Source organism: Typopeltis vanoorti, chromosome 21, assembly GCF_054136105.1.
Source record: "Typopeltis vanoorti isolate ZY-2024b chromosome 21, IOZ_Tvanoo_1.0, whole genome shotgun sequence".
Classification (NCBI taxonomy): Eukaryota; Metazoa; Arthropoda; class Arachnida; order Uropygi; family Thelyphonidae; genus Typopeltis; species Typopeltis vanoorti.
The window spans coordinates 69,764,834-69,792,325 of NC_143569.1; the positions used below are offsets into that span (position 1 = coordinate 69,764,834).

Here is a 27,492-nt window from a genome sequence, read left to right on the forward strand (position 1 = left end):
GCAGCTGGGCACGAGTTCTGAGAACAGCACTAACAAACGGCCGCACGACGTGTTGTCTATTACTCTTACAAAAAAAGATGATGTACTGGACCAGACAGTATTCTGAGGATTATATACAATTCGGTTTCATCAAGGGTGCTGATGATAAACCATTATGTTATTTGTTGTACGACATTTTCAAACGAGTCCGTGAGTCCTTCAAAGTTGAAGCAACATTTGGAATTGAAACATCCGAACTACAGTAATAAGCCAATAGATTTCTTTATAAATAAAGAGAACTAATAGATACCAAGATGACTGTCTTCGAATTTTTTCTCTGGGAGTTCAGTCTGAAAACCTTGTCATGGGCTTAGGAAATATCAAAATTAATTGCTGAAACTGGTTATTCTCTCGCAGTTGACAAGAAATTAATAGTTCCAGCAATGAAAATGTTAGCATCTCGAATATGTGATAAAAAACAGGAGAGCCAAGTAAATATGCTGACGCTATGAAATAACACAGTGAAGCGTAGAATCACGGAGATAGCATATAACATCGAAGAAAATGTCGTAGGTCACTTAAAAAAAGTGCATTTTTTTCCTTGCAAGTCGATGAAAGTACAGACATATCGAACAATGCCAATTTCATGTGTTTTGTGAGATACAACTATGACAATACAACTCACACAGAACTTTTTTTGTAAACCTCTGACAACAAGAACAACAGCTTAAGAAATTTTTAATTTGATTGCAAATTACATCAAAGAAAATGGCATTGAATGGAAGAAATGTGTGGGACTGAGTAGCGATGGAGCCCGTGCAATGGGAAGCACATGCACTGGACTTTTTCTGAATATCAAAGTCGTAGCATGAGACTGTATGGGTGCATTGTAGTATTCACAGAGAAGCATTAGCCGTCAAAAGAATGGCACTGCTTTTAAATGCAACTATGCAAGAGTGTGTACAATTTATAAAATCTCGTTCATTGAATTCAGGAATATTCTCTGCGTTGTGCAAAGGAATGGGGAGTGAATATGAACATCTTTTACAGTGCGAGGTGCGATGGCTGTCAAGAGGGGATGTTTTAGGAAGACTTGTTGAAATGAAGTTTTAATGTTCTTAGACCAACATCCCCCAATGGTAGGGATGTAATATTTGAATTCAAAGACAGTTTTCATTATGTCAATTGGTTAATCAAGGTTTACCTTTGTGACATTTTTGATTTTTTGAATAATTTAAATCTGACATTACAAGGTAGTAATGTAACTGTATTTAAAGTGCAAGAGGTGGAAGCTGTAACAAAAAAACTCAATTTGTGGTCCCGTCATGTGGAAGCAGAGAATTACAAATCTTTTAAAAAGCTAACAGAATTACAAAAAGAGTATGAGTTCCATGCTGGATGAGATTTCAGCTGTTATCAAGGAACATATTGCTAGGACTGCAGGCAAGTCTGAAGGAATATCCCCCAATCAACAGCAACAAAGCATGGATAAGGAACCCTTTTACAGTGAATGCAGAATCTGAAACAGAATTGCCGGATTCATATATTGAATCTATAATTGAACTGTCATGTGATATGGCACTCAAAGACATCTTCAACACAATACCACTGATGGTTTTTGGCTGTCTTGCTGTCAGGAGTACCCAATTTTAGCAGAAAAAGCGATAAAATTTCTATTGCCTTTGGTCACAACCTATAAGTGTGAAACTGTCTTTTCACCACTGATTTTTCTAAAAAATAAATATAGAAACCGATTGGAAGTCGAACTGAATTTAAGAATAAAGTTATCATCTTCTCCTCCAAACCTGAAGTTTCTAGTTACAAACAACATCACACTTCTCATTAATAAATTACTTGGCTTTAGTTTAATTTCTTTATATTTTTGTAAGAGTAAATGCTTCTTTATAATAATAATAAATGAAAACTCTATGAACATTCAAATCTGCTTTATTTTACCTATTGGTCATAAAAATTTTAGTCGGTCATGAAGATGAAGTATTAAAATAACCGGCCCACAGAAAAAAAAAAGTTTGGGAAACCTTGCTCTTATGATATTTCTTCACCTACTAATACGTGAAGAGTATACATCATGCTCTTATCTTATCTTAAAAATTATCTTACTTTTTTTTAAAATACCTAGTGTGATACTATCACACTTATTTACAGTGACACTACACCACGTTAGGTCTTTGGTTTTCATAACAAGTTGGGGGGGGCGGTCTTAGCATACTAACTGTGGGCCTGATTATATGATACAGAGGAACTTGTGTATTTTCTAGAACTGAAGGAAGAATAAGTGACCATAGTGAAAAGGTATTTTATAACCTAAACTAGTTTAACAGATATTTTGAGTATCATGAAACATTGTCGGTGTATAAACTAGGAGCATAATGGGAAATTTAAAAAAATAAAATAAAATAATAACTATTTGTTTGATGTACGTGTAGCTACACCTGTCCTGGGTCCAAACACTATTATAATTTTAACATGGTTTTTATGTTGGTTTTTTTGGCCTTCAAAACAGAAGAGAAAAAAAATTACACAATTAGTAATTACCATTTTCTAAATTTTTCTGAAATATATGTAAAATCAATCAATGTGATTAAGATTTGGTATTATCTTCAAGGATCCTATGGTTTCTGTCAACTCTATGCTGAGCCAATCTGGATGTCAGATTTTATCAGCTGAATTGCCTGTTTTACTCAAGTAAGGTGGATTACAAGAGCTGGAAGATTTTGTTTACGAGTTTGAAGGTAGCAATAAACAGACCTCCTGAAAACCTTTGTGATATCCAGAATAAGAGTCCTGTGGATTTCATTTTAATTCAGTACAGGGTGGATAGAAATGGTCATCTTTTTGTCACTTCAGGATTGTAGTCACTAGGATATTATTTGCTTAATAATTGAATTTTTTTGTAATATTAGTGCTTCTGAGTATCACATTGTGAGGTCTTGTTAACAGGAATTAGATTAGTTTGTATTTTGGGAAGGATGGATGATGTGCAGAGGAGAGCCTCCAGCTCGCTTAGTAAGATGATGCCCCTTGGTTGAAAAGACCTGGGATTGAATCCCATTTAGGATGTTAAGAATCATCATAAGGGCTTTTTAACTGGAGGTGAGTTAGCCAGTCTGATATGGCAGTAGGGTATCAGAACTATAAACACACATCTACAGACACAACACACCTACCCTTAGAGGGTGCCCAGAAGAAAAGTAGCAGACAGATGTATTAAAAAATGTCCATAATGCTCTAACCAAGGGATTCATTGCATCCATAGAAGAGAGAGAGATGTGCAGAGGGCTGATGCACTCAGCATCCATAAAGTTGGATTTGTAGTAAACTTATATAGACGGAGAACCAGGTACTTGTTGGAAATAATCCAGAAAGAAAGATACTCTTTGCAATTTCTTTTTTGAGGGTAAATTTAACCCAGGAATGAAGAAGATTAATTTTTTTGAGAAATACTTTTAAATCTTAATATTTTTTATTTAGGACAGAGAGTCAAAAATCTTTTCTTATAAATGCTTCAAAATAATAAGCCTGCCAGAATAGGGAGTAATGGCCTGCCCACAGCAGTTTTTATTTGTTTATAGTTTATTCTTTCAGGTGAAATATCCTGAGTTACATATGAATTTGAACAGCTTTATGGTCTGCATTAAGGAACCTAATGGAGAAAAATTATTAGATTTTGCTATAAGTAAAAATATGGTTATATCCTCTGCATGCTTTCTTCCATAAAAGGACATGATTATCCCAGGTTGGCACATTATTTAATCAAATCGATCATGTGATTATGGATGTAAGATCATATAGAGGCGCTTGCTATAATTCAGATCATTATCTGGTCAAAATTAAATATAGCTGCAGAATCTCAGTGAAGAAACAAAGACATGAAAGAGCATTAAAGTTTAACTTGCAGAAGCTTAAAGAAATTGAAGTTAAAACCAACTTTAGGAACAGAATTAAAGAAAAAAAAATAGAGAGCAAAAATATTATTATTATGTGACATGTTCAGGGAGTCCAAAGACTCAAGGGAGCACCTACTCTACAGCTGTCTCCACCACTCAATCCACCAACTACAATGAGCCACAACTACCATCATCATCCACACCGATGCCATCTACCACCACTGGTATTATCACAGACAATCACAAACATCCATTTTCTTCCAAGAAAATGGATGTTTGTGATTGTCTGGAAATGGATGAAAACATCCAAGTTCAAATCCTGTCCACGGCAGGATTTGAACTCTGTCTTTTGGCTGAAAAGCAGATACGCTAACCACTTGGCCAACCTATATAGATATAAGCTGGATATACATTAAACAGTGGATTCAGAATATTGCAGAAGAAACTCTAGGATATGAAAATAAGCAAAAGAAAAGAGAAGTATGAAAGAAGAGTTCTTCATGAAATGATATGCACAATGGAACAAGCAATGAAGAACAAGAGCAATCTTTATAATACAATTCAGCCAATTATATGAAGATATAAGTCTGAGCGAGCTAGACATATGCAGAGATGGACAAGGAAATGTTAATAAAAATAAAATAAAATAATGGAAAGAATATTTCCATGAATTGATGAATAAAAAACTCTATGCAACTCAAAATTATACACCAACTCCTATTGAAGAAGATGATTCTGTAGAGCTATCATCAAGGCAAGAGCTTAATGTTACATTATATCCACTGAGAAACAACAAATCCCCAGATATAGGTAAAATCTCTGCATAGTTACTGAAAGAAGGAGGAAAAAAACTAGAAGACAAAGTATTTGAATCGATTTTAACCATATGGAAGAAAGAGGATATAACAAAAGAATGGAGAAAGCACGTGATCTGCTCCCAATAGATAAGAGGGACAAAACAGTATGTGGAAATTATAGGTATTTCTGGTATGTAGAACATACAAAATATTTATCTCTATTTTGAAGAATGGATTAAACCCATTTACAGAGAAAATAACTGGTGTCAACCAAGGTGGTTTCAGGAAAGGCAAATCCAAAATCAGATACGTTAGAAAAATTTTGGGAATGGAATTTGATATAGGTATTCACATTTTTGTTGATTTCCAACAGGCATATGACAGCATTAATAGAGAAAAATTATGAGATTATGGTACACTTTGGAATACAGTACCAGACTATCTGGTAATACTAACAAGGCTAGTAAGACTTCAAAGGCTAACAATGAAAATTTCAGAAGCACAGGTGAAAATACAAAATTATTTAACAGATTCTTTTCTAATAAATCAAAGATTAAAACAAGGTGATAGTCTAGCAACAATATTTTTTAGCTTAGCTTTGGAATATATTATCCAATCGTTGCCAGTAAATACTAAAATACTCTAATAAACAAATCAGTGCAGATTGTAGCATAAGAAGATTACATTAACATCTTGTCAAGAAACCAAACAAAGCAGAAGAAATGTATTTGGAACCAGAAAAATCAGCATAAGAGATAGGGCTAAAAATTAATCAACAACAAACAAAAGTAATGATTAATACTAGGCAGAATCAGTTAATTGATACAAGTGTTAAAATTGGGACCCTTGAATTAAAATAAGTGAACAATTTAAATATTTAGGAGTAAGTAAAGATCACTAGTCAACCAAATGAGATGATGGAAATGCGGAATCAAATCAAGAGATGCATTGAGGCTTTCTGTTCTCTGTGTACTCAGTTCAAAAGATATTCATTGCAAAACTAAAATAAAAATAAATAAATAAATAATTCATCAAGTTGTTACTTATGGATGTGAAACCTGGATATTTATGGCAAGGGTGGAGAATTCGAATTCAGTTTTTGAAAGAAAAATCCTTAGAAAAATATTTAGCCCAGTGAATAATGGTTTTTGAGGGGGATCAGATGCAACCATGAGTTATATCAACTTTATAAAGACCCCACAGTATCTAGTACAATTAAATTCAAAAGGTTGCAGTGGGCAGGATATTTTTTGTATAGAAAACGACAATATTCTTAAGACCTTTTGGTAAAAGACCAAAAGGAAAACCAGAAGAACAAGATGGATAGACAGCATTAGCCACCAACATCATCTTACAATGTCTAAATTGGAAAAGTAAAGGTTTGAACAGACAGGGTTGGAGACCCCCCCCCGTCTGTCTAAATATGCAATTGGTTCATATATGTGATGCTCAGAAAAGAAGTTTTGCAAATCATCTCTCCATGTTTCCTCTTAATTCTTGTAAACAAAAGAAAAAGTACCTACAAATATACCAGTGCTTTCTACAACAAACTATTTTGTTCCCCTGAAATATTAGGATACGTACTTTTAAATGCTGAATCTGAAAATGACTTTCAACACAGATGCATTGAAAAATACATTAATCAGTACACACATGAAGTATCATCATCATTAGTGTTCTGTCTCTTGACAGGTCCAATGGCATAACTCAGCAGATTCTCTTCCTCCAATTTCCTCTGTCTCTTGCTTCCTCCTTCATTTCCTGATATCCTCTTGTTCCCATTATATCATCAAGCATCATTAGCCGTCTTCTTCCTCTTGGTCGCTTTCCTTCAATTTTCCCTTCTATCATTCTTTTCAGTAGGCTGTCTCCTCTTAATACATGTCCTATCCAGTTATGCTTTCTTCTTCTAATGGCCTTTAGTAAATTCCTTTCTTCTTCAACTCTTTGTAATACTTCTTCATTGGTGATTTTTTCAGTCCACTTTATTTTCTCCATTCTTCTCCATAACCACATTTCAAATGCCATGAAGTATACTTTATCTAAATTTCTGATATTAATTTTCACTTGTAGCTGTTATAACCAACTATCATTATCAGTCTGCCTTCCCCTGATAATGTTTTTCAATATATAAATATCTCAATAAAACTGTTTCCCATCACCAAGATCATACTGGAAAGAAATCTAGATAAGAAGAAAGTGGATTTTCAATGACACTGTGTTGATGAGATTCTTATTTCTGTAATAATTTTTCAATCAAAAATTTTAACGAGCATCCTTATTTGCTGGATAGGTTTTTGAAATTCCATTGAAAGATGACCCAGTTCTCAAAGATGTTTACAAATAATATGAAAGTATTTAGTTCAGGACTAGTTTTTCAATTTGCAACACTTTTGGATGATTCTCTTTATTTTAATTTTATCAGTTCTCTTATTTGTGGGCCAATAAAAATATCGTTGGTCTTTGTATTAGTATATGGGGAAATTTAAACTTAACCTGGTTACAAGTAGTCCTATGACCTTAAAATCTACATTCCCCCAAATACTTGCCATTTTTTTTTCCTATAGCCTTCATATCATTATAATAATAAATACAGTCTTGATACAGACTGTATTTTTCTCAAGTCAATTTTAAAATTTGCAATCCCACTCCTAGAAGTGCTGCTTCAGCATTTGATAAAATCTCAGTCTTAATCAAGATCATTCAATATAGTATGACAGATTAAATAATTAAATGTAATCAAATAATTGAGACCAATTATGGAAATCCAGAATCTGAATTTTCCTGTCCTTCTATTTGTTTACAATCATCTGGTGGTGTTTATATAGTATTGTAACGTGTAACATCAACTTTCATTCTAAAAAGGAAAGAGGTTAAAAATAAAAGGAAAAGGGGTTATGGACCCTCTTCCCCCACTGGTGAAATGTTTATCAATTATTAAGAAAGAAATAGTTAAAATAGGCTATGCTATTCTGAACAAACGCAACCATCTGAACATTTCCATTCTAGATTAAATTAGTTTTCAAAATGCAGCATTAAATTACATCTAGAAGCAGCTGACGTTTCATTTTATTCTCGTAAATATAACTTATCCCAAAACATACAGGATTAAGAGTTCAAATAACATTGAACCTTAACTGAAATGGTTTGTGTTTTGTCATGCAGCTTCCATCATTTACTAGAAAAAAGCATCCTTTATAGCAATTGAAAAAGACAACAAACTTATAATTTTATCATTTTAATTTTAAAATTTATTACCATTTCATGTTACTATCCGTGAATAGTAACAGAACGAAGAGTAAAATATGGTTCAAGGGATTATAAACCTGTCAATAGTCTCTGGTACTATGATATATTATTAGTGTATAAAGTAATATCAAATTTTTTTAGCCAATAAATTATAGAAGATAGTGATTTTTTAAAATGAATGTATTTAAATGCAAAAAAAGTTTGTAAATACAAATACATTTGATTCATCAACTGCCCACATAAAATGAAAGTGCTCAGCCCTTGTTTTCCAGGAAGGTTACTTGCCTATATTTTGTGGTACCACCCACAGAAAGTAAAAATGAAAGCATAACTTACTTTTGTATAGATAGCGAGTTTTAAATTTTGGAAGAAAATATGACTCTATATGCATTTTTTTTTAATGTTGAATAATATTATGCAAGATTCTATTGTGGAAATAATTTTCCACTTCCAATTTATAATCTCGTTATGATCGTATTTAAATATTTTCTTAATATTTAAATTTGTGGAGGTAGATTCTGTGTGTAGTCAAGGAATAAATGTAAAAAGTATATTTTATATTCACACAGTAGTCTTGTTACAGCCATTCATATGGTTTAGTCACACAGTTATAAAACTGTGCTATGTCTAGATAAGTGTGGTTAATAAGATCACTGTGTTAAGAAAATGCATAGTGTAACCTTCCAGAAATTCATGGACACTACACTGCTCTCAATGAAATGTTTTATTATGGGCAACACTACAATTTATTCACAATTTCTATATATTTATCAAGGCTTGCACTTCCAATTTATAATCTCGTTATGATCAATGGACTTAAATGGAGCATCTCCAGCAAAAACCCCTAGTTCTTATTTAGAAGACCAGGGAAGGAGAGACTGGGGGAAGGTGAAAGAGAAAAAGCTGATTCAGATCTAAGGAGGATGATTTCTGGTCTTCTCTTTCTCTCTCACAGCAGTAAAAACAAACTGAAACACAACTGCTGAAGTCCCAAAAATGGCAGCTATCAACAAACTTAATATATGCAGTCTTAAAATTGAGGTGTATAATACACAAAAGTTTTACAACAGCCTGTTAACACCAGACCCACATCCCACATGTGACCTTTAAAATAAACAATAGTTGAGGCAGCCAAAACAGATACCCAACATCTAAACAGCTAAAACAACATCGGCATCCTGAATACTGAATTTTGATCAACTTGATTAAAAAAAGTTTGGTACATCTTTCAACATCAGCTACTCTCCTGGTAGTCTGTTGTTCTGCATGCTCCAGCGTTAGGAGTCCCCTATATCTGTACAATGTCCTCTCTCCCAGGGTAGCCGGGTAGGAAGAGATGCCACGTAAATTAAAATGACAACTAAAACAGTTTCCTGTTGCTCAGGAATGCACAGTAAATAACCTCCAGAGCATATAATAAGGCTTCCTCTTAGCTGGCTTTATGACCACAGGATGCTTAAGAGATGGAGTATCTTGCCACTACAGCAAAGCCTTGCAAGTCAGGAACTTCTGGTGTTGCCAAATTTGGTTCTCATAGAGCTTATCTTCTGTTCTCGAAGAGATGAAAGATGGCCACACCTTCCTTCCTTCCTTCCTTCAGCCTTCACAGTTCTGCACCAAAGCATACTGAATGTCACAGTTTCTCCTTGGCTGGGATCCAAACAGTGGGGCCTGCTTGGTCACAGATGACTTCTTTCACTTTGGCATATATCTCATCTGGAGTATCTCCTTGTACTACAGCTATATCAAAATTAAAACCAAATGAATTAATATATAAAATATACTTCTTCAAAAATGAAAGAAAGATTGCTATAAAAATATTTTGCACTTACTTAAAAAAAAACCCATCTCAACTACAAATTCAATTGCTGCATCTAAGCACATATACAATTACTGAAGGTATGCTATATATTTATAAATTGATGTTTTATACACCTATTAAAAATGGTATGACTACTACTACAATTATTGTCTCTCTCTTTTAAATATTAATCCCATTAATCTAATTTAAATATTAATTTATATTAAGATAATATAAATATTATCTTAATATTAAGACAATTTTCAACACAGCTGTCTAAAATATGAAATATTTTGGGAAATCTGTACGTTCCACGTTAAGAGAGAAGATTAATTATTTTTATGTGAATCATCCATGAAAGGATGGTAACCGACAGCATATTTAGTATTGTGGGTAGGCTAAGGATTAGATAATCCAGGAACCTTGCTCTAGAGACTATACATACTTTTTCAAGCTACATCAAATATAGTATGAAGAGCGTCTCACAAAAAAATGTACTACCTGATTACTTTCACCACAATTGATGCCACAGTGGGATTTAAACCACAGCCTGTTAGTAGGAAGATAAAGATGCTATCCATCCAACTAACTAGGCTAGCTAAGTTGAAAGTTTTTTCACTTGGTTATACTATAAATTAATGATGCCAAAAAATTATATTCTTGGTTTCATCCTTTATCCAAGTGTAAACAAAGTTTGCACGTGAAGTCACTTCATGACTGGGCTACTTGTATATGGAGGCTAATGACTTCACATCAATTGCCTAAGTATCCCATAATGCAATGCATTATGGGAAGGGTCACTACATAGAGCAGTTTTTTTTCAACAAGGTTAAAGTGATGCAGAAGTCATATTTCCATATACAAGTAGTCAAATCCCACTGTGGGCATGGATGTAACAACAGTGGGATTTGAGCCCACATCCTGTTGGTTGGAGAGTGAATATGCTATTGCTAACCACTTGACCAACCAAGCCAATGGATCTTCAAAATTTCATGTAAAATGGCAATGAAAGATGACAGAGGTAAATCCAACAATGCCAGAATTCTACATATCATATGCTGCTATGTAATGGAAAGTGTTTGTTATTCTCCAAAGGGACTAAAAAGAGTTTTTTTTTTTTTTTTTTTTTTTTTTTTTTTTTTTTTTTTTTTTTTTTTTTGGGAGGGAGGGGGGGACAACTCAATAAAATCTAAAAACCAGAAAATTTTGAGTTTAATTTGTCTCCATTTTTTTTTCTTTCCCTAAAATTTATTTTTCACCTTTAATTTCCAAAACTTTCCATTATATAATGGCTTGATGAGGGAAGAAAAAAATCAAACTATCCTAGAAAATCTAAAGAAAAAATAAGCATGCCAGGGAAATTACATGTAAAAGGTTAATAAATTATATCTTTGATGAGCTAAGATTTTTTTCAATATTAGTTAATCAAATATTTCATTATTATTAGTTAGATAACAAATTGTCATAATTATTGATAATAATTAAATTTATATAAATTATATATATATTTAGTAGAACTAATCAGTTTCATCAATACATAACAAGCATATATTTAAGAATCTCCCTTTTCTCCCCTGTCCTAAGGGAAGCAAAGGAAGATTGGGTATCTATCTGGCAGGAAAGGGGGAAAACCTATATAAAAATAAAAAAAAATAATAATAAAAATAAATAAATAAAAAAAACTTAAGAATGTGTAATGGGGTGTTTGGGGCAGTCAGCCAATCCTGAATCGCCATAATGATGACAATGCAAAGATATTTCCTGTATTCTCTGAGGTAGATGTTAACAAATTCATTTTTCAGTCTACATTATAAGAGGTGCTTAAGGGTCAGCTATATAACTGAGAGGAGACCTCCACATAGCCTTTGAAGGAATGCAGAGAACCGACCAGGGCTTCTGACCTAATGTCCAATATTCACCTTCTCATGGTGCACCCTGTTGGGTATCTACCTGGATACTGAACGAAAGAGGATGGGCTGGCAATTTGGAATTTAGCCGACCAAATTGTATTCTTATTGGCTTAAACCAAAATACAAAATGATGGTACAACATGACAAAATTTCATGCCAGCTGGGTGTCACCCGATTAAACAGGTCCCCCATTGTTTTTGCCAGGGAAGCAGGGCTAACAGTGAAAAGTCAGCTACTGGAACAAATCTGAAAACATACCCTAACTCAACATCACCAGAGTTAAACACCAGTACTATCAACATAAGAAGCCTGAATGGCAAAGAAATGGAGCTGGCTGAGGAATTAGATAAGTACCAGATCAACATAATAGGGGTGACTGAAACAAAAAAGACCAAAACTGGTGAGATCTTTCTGAGCAATAAATATAAAATGTTATATTCAGGCAATAACAATCAAGGAAAAGAAGGAGTAGCCATATATTCAACACGAAATACGAGATTAATCTTCTTGAATGGCAGGCAGTCTCAAGTAGAGTGATGTGGGCAAATATGAGAATGGGAAACTGGACAATGAGACTTATTTGTGCCCATGGTCACACAGAGGGTTCTACTAATAGTGGAAGAAGTGGAGGAATTTTTTGATGCTTTAGAGAAAGCAACTGACACAATGAAAATGAAAAGTTGGTCCTTTTTGGGGACTAAATAGCAGAGTAGGAAATGATTGTCAGACATACAAAAATATTTTGGGAAAATTTGGAGAAAAGAGCAAAGCTAATAATAATGGCAAATACCTGTTGGATTTCTGCTCAGGACATGGATTGGTTATTACTAACACCATGTTCCAACACAAAAATGTGCACAAATTCACATGGAGAGAAGAGGCAAGGAATAAGAAAAGTCTCATTGACTATGTTATTGTTGATAGTGATATTTTCTCCCTGGTGCAGGACACCAGTGTACAGAGGATTTCAAATTGGAGGTGATCACTATTTAGTCTTGAGCAGGATAAAGTTGAATTTTGTATCGAAAAGAATAACATGTAAGAAAGTTTTAAAGCGAATAAAAGTTGAGAAGCTCTCAGATGTGAACTGTAGACTAAAATACACAAAGATTACTGAAAAAAAAATGAAAGAGTTCGAGAACAGCAACCAAACCTTGGAGATTCAGTGGCAAGCCTTGAAGAAAACACTGCTTGATTCAGCCAGAGAGGCATGTGGTGAGGTTGTCTGCAAGGATAGAAAAATCAGAACTCCATGATGGACACAGAAAGTTAAAGAGGCAGTGAAGGAAAAGAAGAAAGCATATCAAAAGTTCCTGGCAAATAAGTCAGCTTGTGCTCTCAGAGAATACAGAGACAAATATAAAAAAGCTAAACACTGTGTAAAACTAGCTAAACAAAAGTCATGGGAGGACTTTGGCAAGAACATAGAAAATAAATATCAAGAAGGTGGTAAGATATTCTGGAGGTTGTTGAAGAAGCTTAGAAATGGAGGAAAGAGTGCTGTAAAAGAAGTTAGAGATGATAAAGGTGACATGAAAACGGTATAAAAAGATATCATTGAAGTATGGAGTAATTACTTTGAAAAACTGCTAAATGAAACAAGCAGTGATGACAGCACAGTGGTAAAAAACACCGACGAGGCATGCAGTCAGGAATACATATCCATACTTGAAGTAGAAAAAGCCATCAAAGGCTTGAAATGTGGAAAGGCAGCAGGAGTAGATGATATTCGACCAGAAATGCTGAAGTATTGTGGTATAAGCGTCTTACAGTGGCTGCACTGCATAGTTCAGAAAGCCTGGAGAGAGGGACGAATTCCCGATGATTGGAGTAGAGCTCTCATAGTACCCATATATAAAAAGGGAAATAAAACAATGTGAGAATTACAGAGGTATTTCCCTACTGAGTGTTCCTGGCAAGATCTATGCAAGTATACTTGAGAAACGGTTGAGAAGAATTGTGGAAGAAAAGCTTGGTGAAGAACAAGCTGGATTCAGGCCAAATAGAGGCTGTCAGGATCAGATCTTCACTTTACGACAAATAGTCGAGAAAGCACGGGAATATAACAAAGATCTGTATTTAAGTTTTGTCGATCTGTAAAAGGCATATGACAAGGTGCCAAGAGAGAAGCTATTCAATACGCTGCAGTTATATGGTGTCAATGGGGCATTATATCAAGCAATACTTAGTCTTTATTTGAGTTGCAAGTGAGCAGTTAGAATTGAAGAAAGTACAGGAAGATGGTTTAATGTTAAATCTGGTGTGAGACAAGGATGTACATTATCCCATCTGTTATTCATTATCTATATGGATCACATTATGAAGGAAAGTGGTATTAAACATGATATCAAAATTGGAGATGTTAATGTCAGCTCTTTGCTTTATGCAGACGATGTTATACTTCTAAATAAATCTGCTAATAATATATCCGCTAAAAGACAGTGTTCAAACCAGTTTTAACTTATGGATCTGAGAGCTGGGTCAGAAGTAAAACACTTGACCAAAGACTAAAGACCACAGATATGAGAGTCCTGAGAAAGATTATAGGCGTGAACAGATGGCATCAATGGCAATATCATATTAAAAACGAGGATATTAGGAAAGAACTTGACATTGTCAGCATCCAGGAATGTGTTAGCCGAGCTAATCTGAAGTGGTATGGTCACTTAAATAGAATGGGCGAAGAAAGATTAGCAAAACACGTGTTCTCTGCCAGGTTGGCAGGAAAACGACCCAGAGGAAGACCAAGATATAGGTGGATTGATACTGTACAAAGTGCCTTAGATGATAGAAATATAAGATCTGATAATGTTGGCGTCTTGACATTTAGCAGACTGATTTGGAAATTGTAGATAAGAAGTTAGTAATGATGTAAATTTTTCATGTAGTACTATCATATCCTGTACACCCCTTGAGGGTACATGGCAGAAATTTGATGATGATGTGTACATTATAATGGGAAATTACAGGAACAGGGCACTCTTGGACATATTCAGATGATATTTTTGAGATTAGGACTGGTGGTGGGAGAACTAGGGGACACCCATGGAAGCTGGGCAAGAGCGTGGTTAGCAGGGGTGTTAGAGCTGGGTTCTTTACTTTTAGAGTGGTAAATGAGTGGAATAAGCTGCCAGAGTCTGTTGTGGGTGCTATGACAGTGAGCGAGTTCAAGGCAAGGTATGATAGATATTGTGAGAATGTTGAACAGCTGCGTGAACATGATGTTTAGGGCCTCCCTCGATGAGTCTAAGGACTCCTGGAGTAGCCCGTGGTAGTAATAATAATAATAATAATAATAATATGTGAGAGGATGATATTTGCCTATAGGTAAATGGATGAGGGTTGCTAATTTGTGGTTCGGTTTGATCTTATGCAAAGATTTAGCACTGAGCTGTATATACTCTGGATTTAGGGAATAAGAATAGTTTTGCTTTAGTTTTATCTGGTAGTATGGCTTATATGTTGTCTTTATAATGGTGTTTTTAAGGAAATTAGGATACATACTAAACATTAAAATAAATTTAATAATTCTGATATTTTGACAAAGTCAATTGCTATCAGGGAACACAGCAACCAAAGACAAGCATCAAGTCCTAAATAGTGCCTCTTAATAGGCTAGAAATAGGTGTTATTGGCTGTTAAGCTGAAGTTTTGATGATGAGTGCTTTTCAAATTTGGGATAGTTTCATGTAACCAAAGTTTCTGAAGTTTGGCAGATTCCTGTATTTTTATTTGCTATGTAAGGTAGCCTTCTTCAGTGTATTCTGTGGTGGTTGTCCAAAGGATGGGCAGCAAGTTCTGATTGGTCATAATGGTGGACCAGATGTATTCCCAGCTTATGCTTTTGACAATTCTGAAGTCTTTAGTGAAGTGAATAAGGGATGTCAATTTTTATATGGTCTGTATTTTTTAAAATTTTTTATAAGCAATTTTGCTATTTTTTCAGATGCACCCTAGATATATGGAATGGAGATAAATGTGGCATAGTTTTAGATAGTTTCTTTTCTGGAGGAGGGAGGGTGGCGGTTTTGGGGTTTAAATATTTATTTATATTTTTGGATTATGGGGATTGTAGCCATTGGCTAAGATGTGTTGTGAATGTGGTCAAGTTCATTGGTGAGGGTATTGTTATAATCCTATACTATAGGGGGTAGTTTACTGTAAGATGAATGTATAAAATGTACGGTGACCTATATAAAACCCATACAGTTTTAGCAAAAATCCTAAATAAAGAATAAATAAGAAATACAACCCTGGAACTGCATATAGAACATAAAAGTGGCACCCCCTTATCTGCTCCACACAAGCCAGTCCCCTAGATCTGCCAGGTGTTTACCAAGTACCTTGCAGTTGTAAATTGTCTTACTGTGAACAAACAAGCAAGACAGCCATCAGAATTGCCGAGCAGAAGGAATGCATCTAGTTCCACCACTACAGCCACTCACAACTTGCTGACCATGCTTTGGACACCATAAGCAAATATGAATACAAGAGACCATTCCTAAAATCTGCTTCAGCCTTAAGGAACCACTCAAACCTCAACAAATTTGGTTGCATGAAACTGCCTGAAATTTGGAAAGCATTCATCTTCAGAACTTCAGTCCAACCAAGAACATCCATTCCACTTCACTAGGGGACACTATTTAGGACTTTTAGCTCATCTTTGCCTTTGTGCATATTTTCTAATGATGACAATTTTACTTTGCTGAAATATTAATTTATTGTAATTAATATTTAGTCTGAGCTTTAGTTCTTTGTCTTCTGAGATAGGAGAATAGCAGAGACAGGTAATATTTTAATACTATATGCCTTCCCCCGTTCTTTTTCTACTTTATAGAAGAATGGGAGAAGGCATATAAGCACATAAGGCATTACTGGCTGAAAATGTTTGATAATAACAATAGTTAAGTTCTGTGGAAAGCCTTATAACACTAGAAAAAATAACCTTCACACTATGTGTGCATTTTAGGAATGTTGGTCTGGATGATGATGTGAATGTCTATGTACCTGCCAGTGTGTTTGTTGTCTTTCTATAAACAGAAAAAGTAATGATCCATTTAAGATTGTGGTTTTCAAATGATGAGGAGGTGTCCCCCAAAACTCTGGGGTGGGGGGAGGAGCAATGGTCAATATTAATGTTTTTCTTCGAGTACAACTCCAGCATTTATTCAACATTTCACATTTATTTTTGTTAACATTATTATATTGTAAACTGTAAGTTACCATTGTGGTTATGACTATAGTCTAGTCACTTCATCAAAATTTGATTTTATTTAATATATAAGATTGTTATCAAATTCTCACAATTGTTCTGTATATTTGAGTTATATAACATACTTCTATTTTTGGTAGGTCACCAATCTGTGGATGCATTCTGTAATTAGATTTGAAAGACAACTGTTTTGTTGTGACAGCAAAACTGAGGATTTTTAAAAGAGAATTCTCCCATTATAATTTAATCCAAAGTTTGAGAAGGGAAAAAAAATAACATTCTAAAATCTGACATGTAAATTCTAAGATATGCTACATTTAGTTTGTTCAGTAAGTAAATAAATTTACTTATTTATTGCTTTTATGTTGCTAACTGCATGCTAGAAAATATGATTCACAAATTTATCACTGGGATTCACAAGAATTATATTATTATTGATGGTGAGGAAAGTGGAGCAGAATTTCACCAATCTAAAAATGCTTGTGGCTAATGGATTTCAGAAGCTTGAGGCAGTGTCCTAGGATCAATTGAGGATACCAAGACAGTGATAGCAGTTAACAAGCATCAATAAATGAGATTGAGAAATTACTGTATTTTTATGATTCTTTTCAAATGTATTATCTTATTTACAGAAAACAAAAATTACAATTTTTAAAAATATGATAAAAAAATTTAGAAGTGTACCTGTGAAATATTCAGCAAACTCTTGTTCCAATTTTAGTGCTCGCTCATAAGTTTTCTTTGCCTGTTCTTCTGTAATTCGCTTGTTCATCTCCCTGTGTTTTTGAGAATAAATATAATTAACAGTTTAGTTTTGAAAATATTTATTTATTTATTTTTACTATATGCCAGTCTAATAAAAATTCACACATACGCATGCATATTCTTCTTTCATCTTTTTTAACAACAAGGTAGGAGAAATTAAAGGAAGCTAACCATTTTCAATAAAAATGTAATTTAATTATTTTATAAAGGTTTCCATGAGTGGGATTTATACCAAAACATTGTAATAGTATATACAGTATTTTAGTGTAAAGAGAGAAAAAGAAACAAAGCCTTGATATTTTATCATTGTAAGAAAAGACAAAGGATTAAAAAATAGCTACCCACTCTCATACAAAATCTCCACATATTATTCTTTGCACATTTCATCAACTTTATCGTGATAAGCTTTTACTCATATGTAGTTTTAATGGAAATTTGTTATAGTAAATGTTCCACTATAACAAGTTATTCTTGTGATACCTTACCAGTTAGATATGCACATTCTTGCCATAAATACTGTTACAACTTATGCACACCCCCACACTGCCTACAGGATTGTGCAAACCCAGTTCCCTTAGCAGCACTGAGAGCAGCCAACATTCACATGTTTTTCAGTAGAGAGAGGTCTACCTGTACAGATTAACATGCAGTGAGGAGATTATGACAACTATGTACCTGTAATAGCACCTCACAAGGTTGGAATGCAGTTTCCTGTTATTTTCAACATGCTAAAACACTTGGGATCGGTAGGATGCTTGTGTATCAGACTATTAACCATTATAATGATACAGAAGATGTATCTGACTGCCAAAGAACAGGTCGACCATGCATTAGGATGCAACATCTTGTGAGGGCTGTGAAGGCACATCTCTGCTGTAGTCCTGTGAGAACGCAGAAATGTTGCAAGAGAAGAACATTTCACAGAGAAGGATGCCACTGAAGTGACATTTTACTGCCAATACAGCCAGATATATGCCCTGAATAGTTGCACAGCACATAGTTTTGTAAACACTTCAAGTAGATTTACTTGAAGTGTTTACAAAAATTCTGCAAGAATTTAAATGCCTCTATAGTGCAATTGGAAGGAATGACAAGACAATGTGTCCTTAAATCAAAAAGAACTGTGTTTATTTCGTTAGCCAATCTTATATAGTGGTAATGGTCCCCCCACCCCTCAGAAACTCAGCTTTTTTTATCTTACAAGTTAAATTGGTCAAAGAATATATGCAATTAACAAACAAAAATGCTATTAGTAAATAATAATATTTGGTTAACAGATCAAGTGTTGATCAATTTTATTATTAACTGAACCAACTAGTTTCGCCACACTTATCTGTTGGCATCTTCAGGGCACTTACATATAGATTTAAACACTCTCATAATTATGCGTAACTGCAAAACTGACAAGAATAAAAACTGACTAGAATAATTACAAATAAAATAGTATCGAACGTGAGTGAAACACGTATCGCGTGTACAAGATCAGCTAGCTGTTGCTGAGGAACTTTCTGTAGTTTGTATTAAAGTTCATTTCTTCTGTTTTTAAGGTTCACAGTAGAACGGGCGACTGTGGCTGCTTCTTTGAAAATTCTTGAATGGTAATCTTCCTCTAAGTAAGGGGAACAGCTTTTGTCCCACTCGATGACATGGTTAGTTGTGGAGAAATGAGACGATAGGCCAGAAATGTCCTGTCTGTTGTTTTTGACATAGCCAATGTGCTCCTTTTGCCTGATTTCGAGGCTTCTCGAAGTCTGTCCGATGTAATTAGAGCCACATGACCATGGAATATTATAAACTCCAGCATATTTATAGAAAGGATGGTTGTCTTTTGGAGATCTTAGTAGTTTACGAATAGATTCTATAGGTTTAAATGTTACTCTTATTTTGTGTTGTTTGAGGAGATTGGCGAGCTTGTTGGAGATGCCACTTACAAACGGAATTGCAATCGTTTTTATATATTGAATCTCTTCTTGTTCTCTTTGTGGTGGTTCAGAGAAAAGGATTTTATTGACTAGTCTTCTTGGATAGCCGTTCAAGTACAGATTGTTAGAAATAAATTTTAACTCATCTTGAAGGGTCTTGTTGTCCGTTGTGATGCAAATAGCTCTTTTCTTTAACATGTGTATAATGCTGAGTTTATGTGATATGTGGTGAGAGGAGTTAAAATGTAGGTAGCGACCTGTATTGGTCAGTTTTCTGTACACCGATAGATTTATACTGCCATCAGTTTGTTTTTTGATTAAGATGTCTAAAAACGGAAGTTGTTTTTCTCTTTCAAGTTCCAGAGTGAATTTAATAGAATGATGGAAGGTGTTGATCTTTTTGAGAAAATCATATATGTCATCTTTGTTATTGTTCCATATGATGAAGATATCGTCCACATATCTAAACCAAATTTTAGGTCTAGGAAAAATTTGTGATAAGATTTTGTTTTCTAAGTCTTCCATAAAGAGGTCAGCACATGAAGGTGAGAGTGGGCTTCCCATTGCCAAGCCTGTTAATTGTTGATAGATTTTATTTTTCCAAGAAAAATAATTGGAGTTTAGGCAGTGAGCAAACAATGCAGTTATATCTTGTGGGAACAAGGTACTTAAGATGTCAATGACCTCTACTACAGGAACGTTTGTAAAGAGAGAGGTGACATCTAAGCTGGCTAGAAGATCATTATCCGATATCTTGATGTTTTTTAGCTTTTCCACGAAATGTCCAGAGTTTTTGATGTAACTCTCTGAGTTGTGGATGTGTTGCTGTAGGAGTTTCGAGAGATGTTTTGACAATAAGTAGGTGGGAGAGTCGATTGCATCAACGATTGGGCGTAAAGGAATACCCTCTTTGTGCACTTTTGGAACGCCATAGAGTCTCGGAGTTAAAGGATGCATCGATTTTAGTTTTTTAATCAAGTCTGTTGGCCAGTTGGATAAATTGCGTAGTAATTCGTTGGTATCATTGTGATTTTTTAATGTTGGATCTTTTGTTAAAAGACGGTATACAGACAAGTCAGATAGTAGATGGTTAACTTTGTCCTCGTAGTCCTTTGAGCTCAGTATCACAGTACTGTTTCCTTTATCTGCTTTAAGTATTATGATGTCTTTGTTGTTTTTTAAATCACGAATAGTTCTTTTATCTAGTGATGAGAAGTTTTGTTTTGTGGAATAGGGCGAGGAAAGTATTATGCAACTTTTTAATCTTAGATCATTTGCTGTGTGAGGCGGTAATAATGAGATTCCTTTTTCTAGACTACAGATGAAATCTATCTTGGAAATCTGTTGTGGAGCTATTGCATAGTTGAAACTCTTTTTGAGAATGTCGATTTCAGGTTTCTTTAAGATGTGGTTTGAAAAATTAAGAATAAACTTGGTTGTCTGGTAGAGAAGGTTTAGACTCATTGTGGGTGGTATAAAGGTGGTTAAATTTTTTAATCTGGGTCTGATAAAATGATTAATACCAGTTTCACCAAAGCTTTTAACAAAAGCAGACAGACCCAGATTAAAAAATTTAACCACCTTTATACCACCCACAATGAGTCTAAACCTTCTCTACCAGACAACCAAGTTATTCTTAATTTTTCAAACCACATCTTAAAGAAACCTGAAATCGACATTCTCAAAAAGAGTTTCAACTATGCAATAGCTCCACAACAGATTCCCAAGGTAGATTTCATCTGTAGTCTAGAAAAAGGAATCTCATTATTACCGCCTCACACAGCAAATGATCTAAGATTAAAAAGTTGCATAATACTTTCCTCGCCCTATTCCACAAAACAAAACTTCTCATCACTAGATAAAAGAACTATTCGTGATTTAAAAAACAACAAAGACATCATAATACTTAAAGCAGATAAAGGAAACAGTACTGTGATACTGAACTCAAAGGACTACGAGGACAAAGTTAACCATCTACTATCTGACTTGTCTGTATACCGTCTTTTAACAAAAGATCCAACATTAAAAAATCACAATGATACCAACGAATTACTACGCAATTTATCCAACTGGCCAACAGACTTGATTAAAAAACTAAAATCGATGCATCCTTTAACTCCGAGACTCTATGGCGTTCCAAAAGTGCACAAAGAGGGTATTCCTTTACGCCCAATCGTTGATGCAATCGACTCTCCCACCTACTTATTGTCAAAACATCTCTCGAAACTCCTACAGCAACACATCCACAACTCAGAGAGTTACATCAAAAACTCTGGACATTTCGTGGAAAAGCTAAAAAACATCAAGATATCGGATAATGATCTTCTAGCCAGCTTAGATGTCACCTCTCTCTTTACAAACGTTCCTGTAGTAGAGGTCATTGACATCTTAAGTACCTTGTTCCCACAAGATATAACTGCATTGTTTGCTCACTGCCTAAACTCCAATTATTTTTCTTGGAAAAATAAAATCTATCAACAATTAACAGGCTTGGCAATGGGAAGCCCACTCTCACCTTCATGTGCTGACCTCTTTATGGAAGACTTAGAAAACAAAATCTTATCACAAATTTTTCCTAGACCTAAAATTTGGTTTAGATATGTGGACGATATCTTCATCATATGGAACAATAACAAAGATGACATATATGATTTTCTCAAAAAGATCAACGCCTTCCATCATTCTATTAAATTCACTCTGGAACTTGAAAGAGAAAAACAACTTCCGTTTTTAGACATCTTAATCAAAAAACAAACTGATGGCAGTATAAATCTATCGGTGTACAGAAAACTGACCAATACAGGTCGCTACCTACATTTTAACTCCTCTCACCACATATCACATAAACTCAGCATTATACACATGTTAAAGAAAAGAGCTATTTGCATCACAACGGACAACAAGACCCTTCAAGATGAGTTAAAATTTATTTCCAACAATCTGTACTTGAACAGCTATCCAAGAAGACTAGTCAATAAAATCCTTTTCTCTGAACCACCACAAAGAGAACAAGAAGAGATTCAATATATAAAAACGATTGCAATTCCGTTTGTAAGTGGCATCTCCAACAAGCTCGCCAATCTCCTCAAACAACACAAAATAAGAGTAACATTTAAACCTATAGAATCTATTCGTAAACTACTAAGATCTCCAAAAGACAACCATCCTTCCTATAAATATGCTGGAGTTTATAATATTCCATGCTCATGTGGCTCTAATTACATCGGACAGACTTCGAGAAGCCTCGAAATCAGGCAAAAGGAGCACATTGGCTATGTCAAAAACAACAGACAGGACATTTCTGGCCTATCGTCTCATTTCTCCACAACTAACCATGTCATCGAGTGGGACAAAAGCTGTTCCCCTTACTTAGAGGAAGATTACCATTCAAGAATTTTCAAAGAAGCAGCCACAGTCGCCCGTTCTACTGTGAACCTTAACAGAAATCAAGGCCTAATACTCCCAGAGATATGGAAAACCCTAATCAGAACCTTAAAAACGGAAGAAATGAACTTTAATACAAACTACAGAAAGTTCCTCAGCAACAGCTAGCTGATCTTGTACACGCGATACATGTTTCACTCACGTTCGATACTATTTTATTTGTAATTATTCTAGTCAGTTTTTATTCTTGTCAGTTTTGCAGTTACGCATAATTATGAGAGTGTTGAAACCTATATGTAAGTGCCCTGAAGATGCCAACAGATAAGTGTGGCAAAACTAGTTGGTTCAGTTAATAATAAAATTGATCAACACTTGATTGGTTAACCAAATATTATTATTTACTAATTTATGATCAAGAAAATAACCTTCATGATGAAAAAAAAAATGCTATTAGTTACAAGCACTGAGATATTTTAAATATCTTATCCTGTGGAAATGCCTAAACAAGCAATGTGCTATAATAAAGAATTCTCAAGCTGACATTTATTTTATCTCTGTTCATCTCTTATTCTTTCTCTTAAGGCTTCACTTTTACTTTTAAACAAACACAGTGATACAGTAAACTGTGTTTATGCCATCATAATACTTTAATTTATTTATTATACACATGTATTCACAAGAATATAGCAATTTTATTACTGTAAATATTTCGATCAGAAGCTAACTGGTCTTCATCAGTGCATTAGCATGATCAAAAGGTGAAGCTACAACAAAGAATGTTAATCCTATTTAAAGAGCTGAACCATGTGGCAGCTTCCACCTATTAGGTGATTACAATAGGTGGAAATGACACACAGCATTGTATTAACTTAAAAATAATAATAAATTTAAAAAAAAATAATTAAAATGGAAGAACATTATTAATTGCCATTTATGAGGATGAGATTCTCTCCCAATTCTTGGCAATAGAGAGACAGTCATTCTGATTTAAATTTGGGCAGTGTAGAAGTGCTTCAACACTCTCTTTAAATAACTGCAAACGTAAACGTGCAACGATATAAAAGGAGAGTATTGCACCATAGGATATCATGGTCAGTGTCCACTCCATGCTGAGCAAGGCCAGAAAGATGTTCATAGTGCATGGAGGGGGAGGAATAGTCAAGGAGTATCTGGAGGAAGCAATATCACATTGTATACTCAAGATCAGGGATTAGATGAATGAGTAGTATCATTAAGCATGAGCTGCAAAAAAAAAAAAAAAAAAGTTGTGGAAGGCATAAAAGAAGAAAGGTGACTAACATGGTAAGGAGTGCAGATGATATAGAGGTAACAGAGGTAGATGAAATTGTTGAGCAACTGAGTGATCAATTTGCAAGAGCATATCCTATTGCTATGACAGAGACTAATCTAATAATAGAAGTCGAAGAATTGGAGGTACTTAGTATATTGCAGAATCTGAATGCAAATACAGCTATGAGATTGGATGGGATATTGGATTGTGTTTTACAAGAACATGCTGGAGAACTGGCGATGCCTTTGACTAAGCTGTTTAATTTAAGTCTCAGCTATGGTAAAGTCTCAAGAGAGTGAAATGAGGCATTAGACAAAAAGCGAATTCATGAATGGGTGGATAAGAATATAATTCTCTATGAAGCGTAGCGGCATGGCTATGTGAAGGATTTTTTATAATAGAGTGACAGCTGAGTCACTCTATTATAAAAACTGAGCAAAATGATCACTCAGTAGCTCAACAATGATAATACTTTGGATTTTGCAAAAGTGTCTGACAGTATTGCACAAATAAGGATGGATATGATATCAGTGATATGGATATATGGGTGGCTGATGGAAATACTAAAAAGTAGTATATAGAGGAGCACAATTCAGGAGAAGGCAGGTGACTAGTGGTGTTCTGCAGGGTTCTGTGTTTTATTATACATTTATGTACAAATTTATTAATTTGTACATAAATGATAAAAGAAATAATTTGATTCAGTTGTTTGATGATGACAGAGTCAGGTAAGACAATAGTTAATCAGAGTGATGCAGAGAGCTTGCAGAATGATTTAAATAGGCTGACATATGGGCAAAACATAATGGATGGCAATTTAATGTGGAAAAGTGTAAAGTTATGCATTATGGGATAAAAAGATTACACTGAGGGAACTGCACTCCCAGAAATTGATGGAGAAAGGGATCTGGAGGCTGATAGAAGGTCGAAGTTTAGAAGGCATATTGCTAAAGTAGCCAAAGTAGCTCACAGGATTACTTGGTTATTGAAAAACACACTAGAGCAAGCAGAGATAAGGGAGTTATCATTCCTCTTTATAAAACAATGATATCAGCACCACATCTGGATTATTGTGCTCAGGTCTGGTCACCTGATTTTCTTGGGGATGAGGATGTTGTGGAGAGTGGTCTGTAGACTACTCCCTATGAGGATAGACTGAGGGGTTGTGGATTGCAAAGTTGGTTGATATGTGAAAAAGGAGGGATATGATAGAAACATTTATGTTACATAAAGAATTTTATATGATTAATACAAAGAAAATATTTCAGCACTTGGCAAAAGGAAACAGAATAAGAGATCATCCCTGGAAGTTGAATACGAGTGCAGTTAGCAAGGGTATGAGGACTAGATTTTTTTCTTGGAGAGTGAATGAAATGGGCTGTCAGAGTCAGTGATTTGTCTGTTAATGGTTTCAAGGAGAGGTATGATATTGTGTTGATAGTTTGGGTCTTCCACATTGAGTCATAGGACTCCATGGAGGTGCCCATGCATCAGCAATAATATCAATAATAATAATACTAATAAAAGTGATTAATAAACAGACATATGCACACACATGATATGGTAGAAAAAAGAAAAAGGAGTAGGTGTGAAAAAAAAAAAGGAGACAAAGTAAATACAGATATGCTTAAATATTTAAGTATATTAACATACACAATGGAGGGTAATTATTATGGGTGATTTCAATTATGGTAACATTGACTGGAAAGAGGAGAGGGCACATGGGAGGAAGGAATTGGATTTTATGCAGTTATTAAGGGACAACTATCTACGGCAACATGTATTGGAAAATACCAGGGGGCAGAGAGTGCTGGACCTAGTAATTGCAACTGAGAATGTAGCTGTAACGAACATGACCATGTTGCCACCAATTGGTGAGAGTGACCATAAGGTCATGACTTGGGAGGTGGCTAAAGGAGTCGAATTTACAATTAAGACAGGGTACATGTGGAATTACCGGGCTGGTAAGTATGACAAGCTTAGGTGTGTGCTTGGCTCAATGCCATGGCATGTAAAACTGCAAGGGCTGGATGTTGATAGTGCATGGGAGGTGGTTAAGAACTGTTTGCAGGAGGCAATGGTTGACTGTATACCAAGAGTCCAAATAATAAATCAGGTAGGGGTTAAATGGATGAATAACACTATTAAGCTTGAGCTGCAAAAAAAAAACAATTGTGGAGGGAATTTAAGGAGAAGGGTGACCATCAGGTGCATGAACAGTATAAAGCTCAGGCCAGGATGGTAACAAGGGTGGTAAGAAAAGCAAAAGCAGATTACGAAAGGAAATTGGCCATGCAGGCTAAAGAGAATCCCAAACAGTTTTTTCAATATGTTGCAAGTAAAAGGAAAAATGCTCATGGTAGAATGATCTTAAAAAATGCTGAGGGTAGGGAGGTAACTGAATCAGTCGATGTTGTGGAATTACTGAGCGAGCACTTTGCAAGAGTATATCATCCAGGTGGTGACTTTGCGGAAATGGAAGAACCAACAGCTTATACTGGAATTGTGATGAATGAGGTAGAGGTAACTAGTCTATTACAGAACCTCAATGTCAATACATCTGTGGGATTGGATGGTATACCAGCTCGTGTCGTACGTGAAGCGGCCAAAGAATTGTCAGTGCCCTTGACCATTTTGTTTAATTTGAGCCTCAGGACTGGGTCAGTCCCAAGGGGGCGGAAAGAGGGGAAAATAGTTCCACTGCACAAAGGTGGTTCCAAGGCTGCTGTTGAAAATTACCGGCCAATCAGCATAACAGGAATCATTATCAAGGTCTTAGAGAAAATAGTCAAGAGGAAAATACAAGATTGGATAGAAGAAAATGGGATACTGTATCGGGGACAGCATGGTTTTGTGAAGGGTAGGTCATGCCTCAGTAACTTGCTCACGTATTATAACACAGTGACGGCTGAACTGGATAAGGGTAATGGGTTTACAGTGATTCTGCGGGACCTTGCTAAGGCCTTTGACAGGATACCACATGGAATTCTAATCAGTAAATTGCAGCATATGGGAATGGACATAGGGTTGGTGAGATGGATAGGAGGGTGGTTGACGGAGAGATATCAGAGAGTGGTTTACTGAGGAGTAGAGTCCACAAGACGGCCTGTGACTAGTGGTGTACCACAAGGATCTGTTCTTGGACCACTGCTGTTTAATTTGTTCATAAATGATATAGGAAAGGATCTGAGAGGAACAGTTCATTTGTTTGCGGATGATGCGAAGTTGGGTAGGGCAATAGTGAATGCAGATGACGTCAAAATTTTGCAGGATG

At 35.1% G+C, this 27,492-nt stretch overlaps 1 protein-coding gene across 8 annotated transcripts in view; it reads right to left on the minus strand.

The window, feature by feature from the left end:
- Positions 1 to 7,735: 7,735 nt before the first annotated feature.
- LOC150094955 (MAGUK scaffold protein DLG1-like) overlaps positions 7,736 to 27,492 on the minus strand; it is a 377,157-nt gene continuing 357,400 nt past the window's right edge. For all 8 annotated transcript variants that reach the window (XM_090411306.1, XM_090411313.1, XM_090411309.1 and 5 more), the window contains 2 exons: positions 17,541 to 17,632; positions 7,736 to 9,673 (listed from right to left, as the gene is read on the minus strand). In XM_090411306.1, the coding sequence (XP_090267432.1) occupies positions 9,567 to 9,673; positions 17,541 to 17,632 (199 nt within the window). In that variant the 3' untranslated portion in view covers positions 7,736 to 9,566. The remainder of the gene's footprint in view (positions 9,674 to 17,540; positions 17,633 to 27,492) is intronic.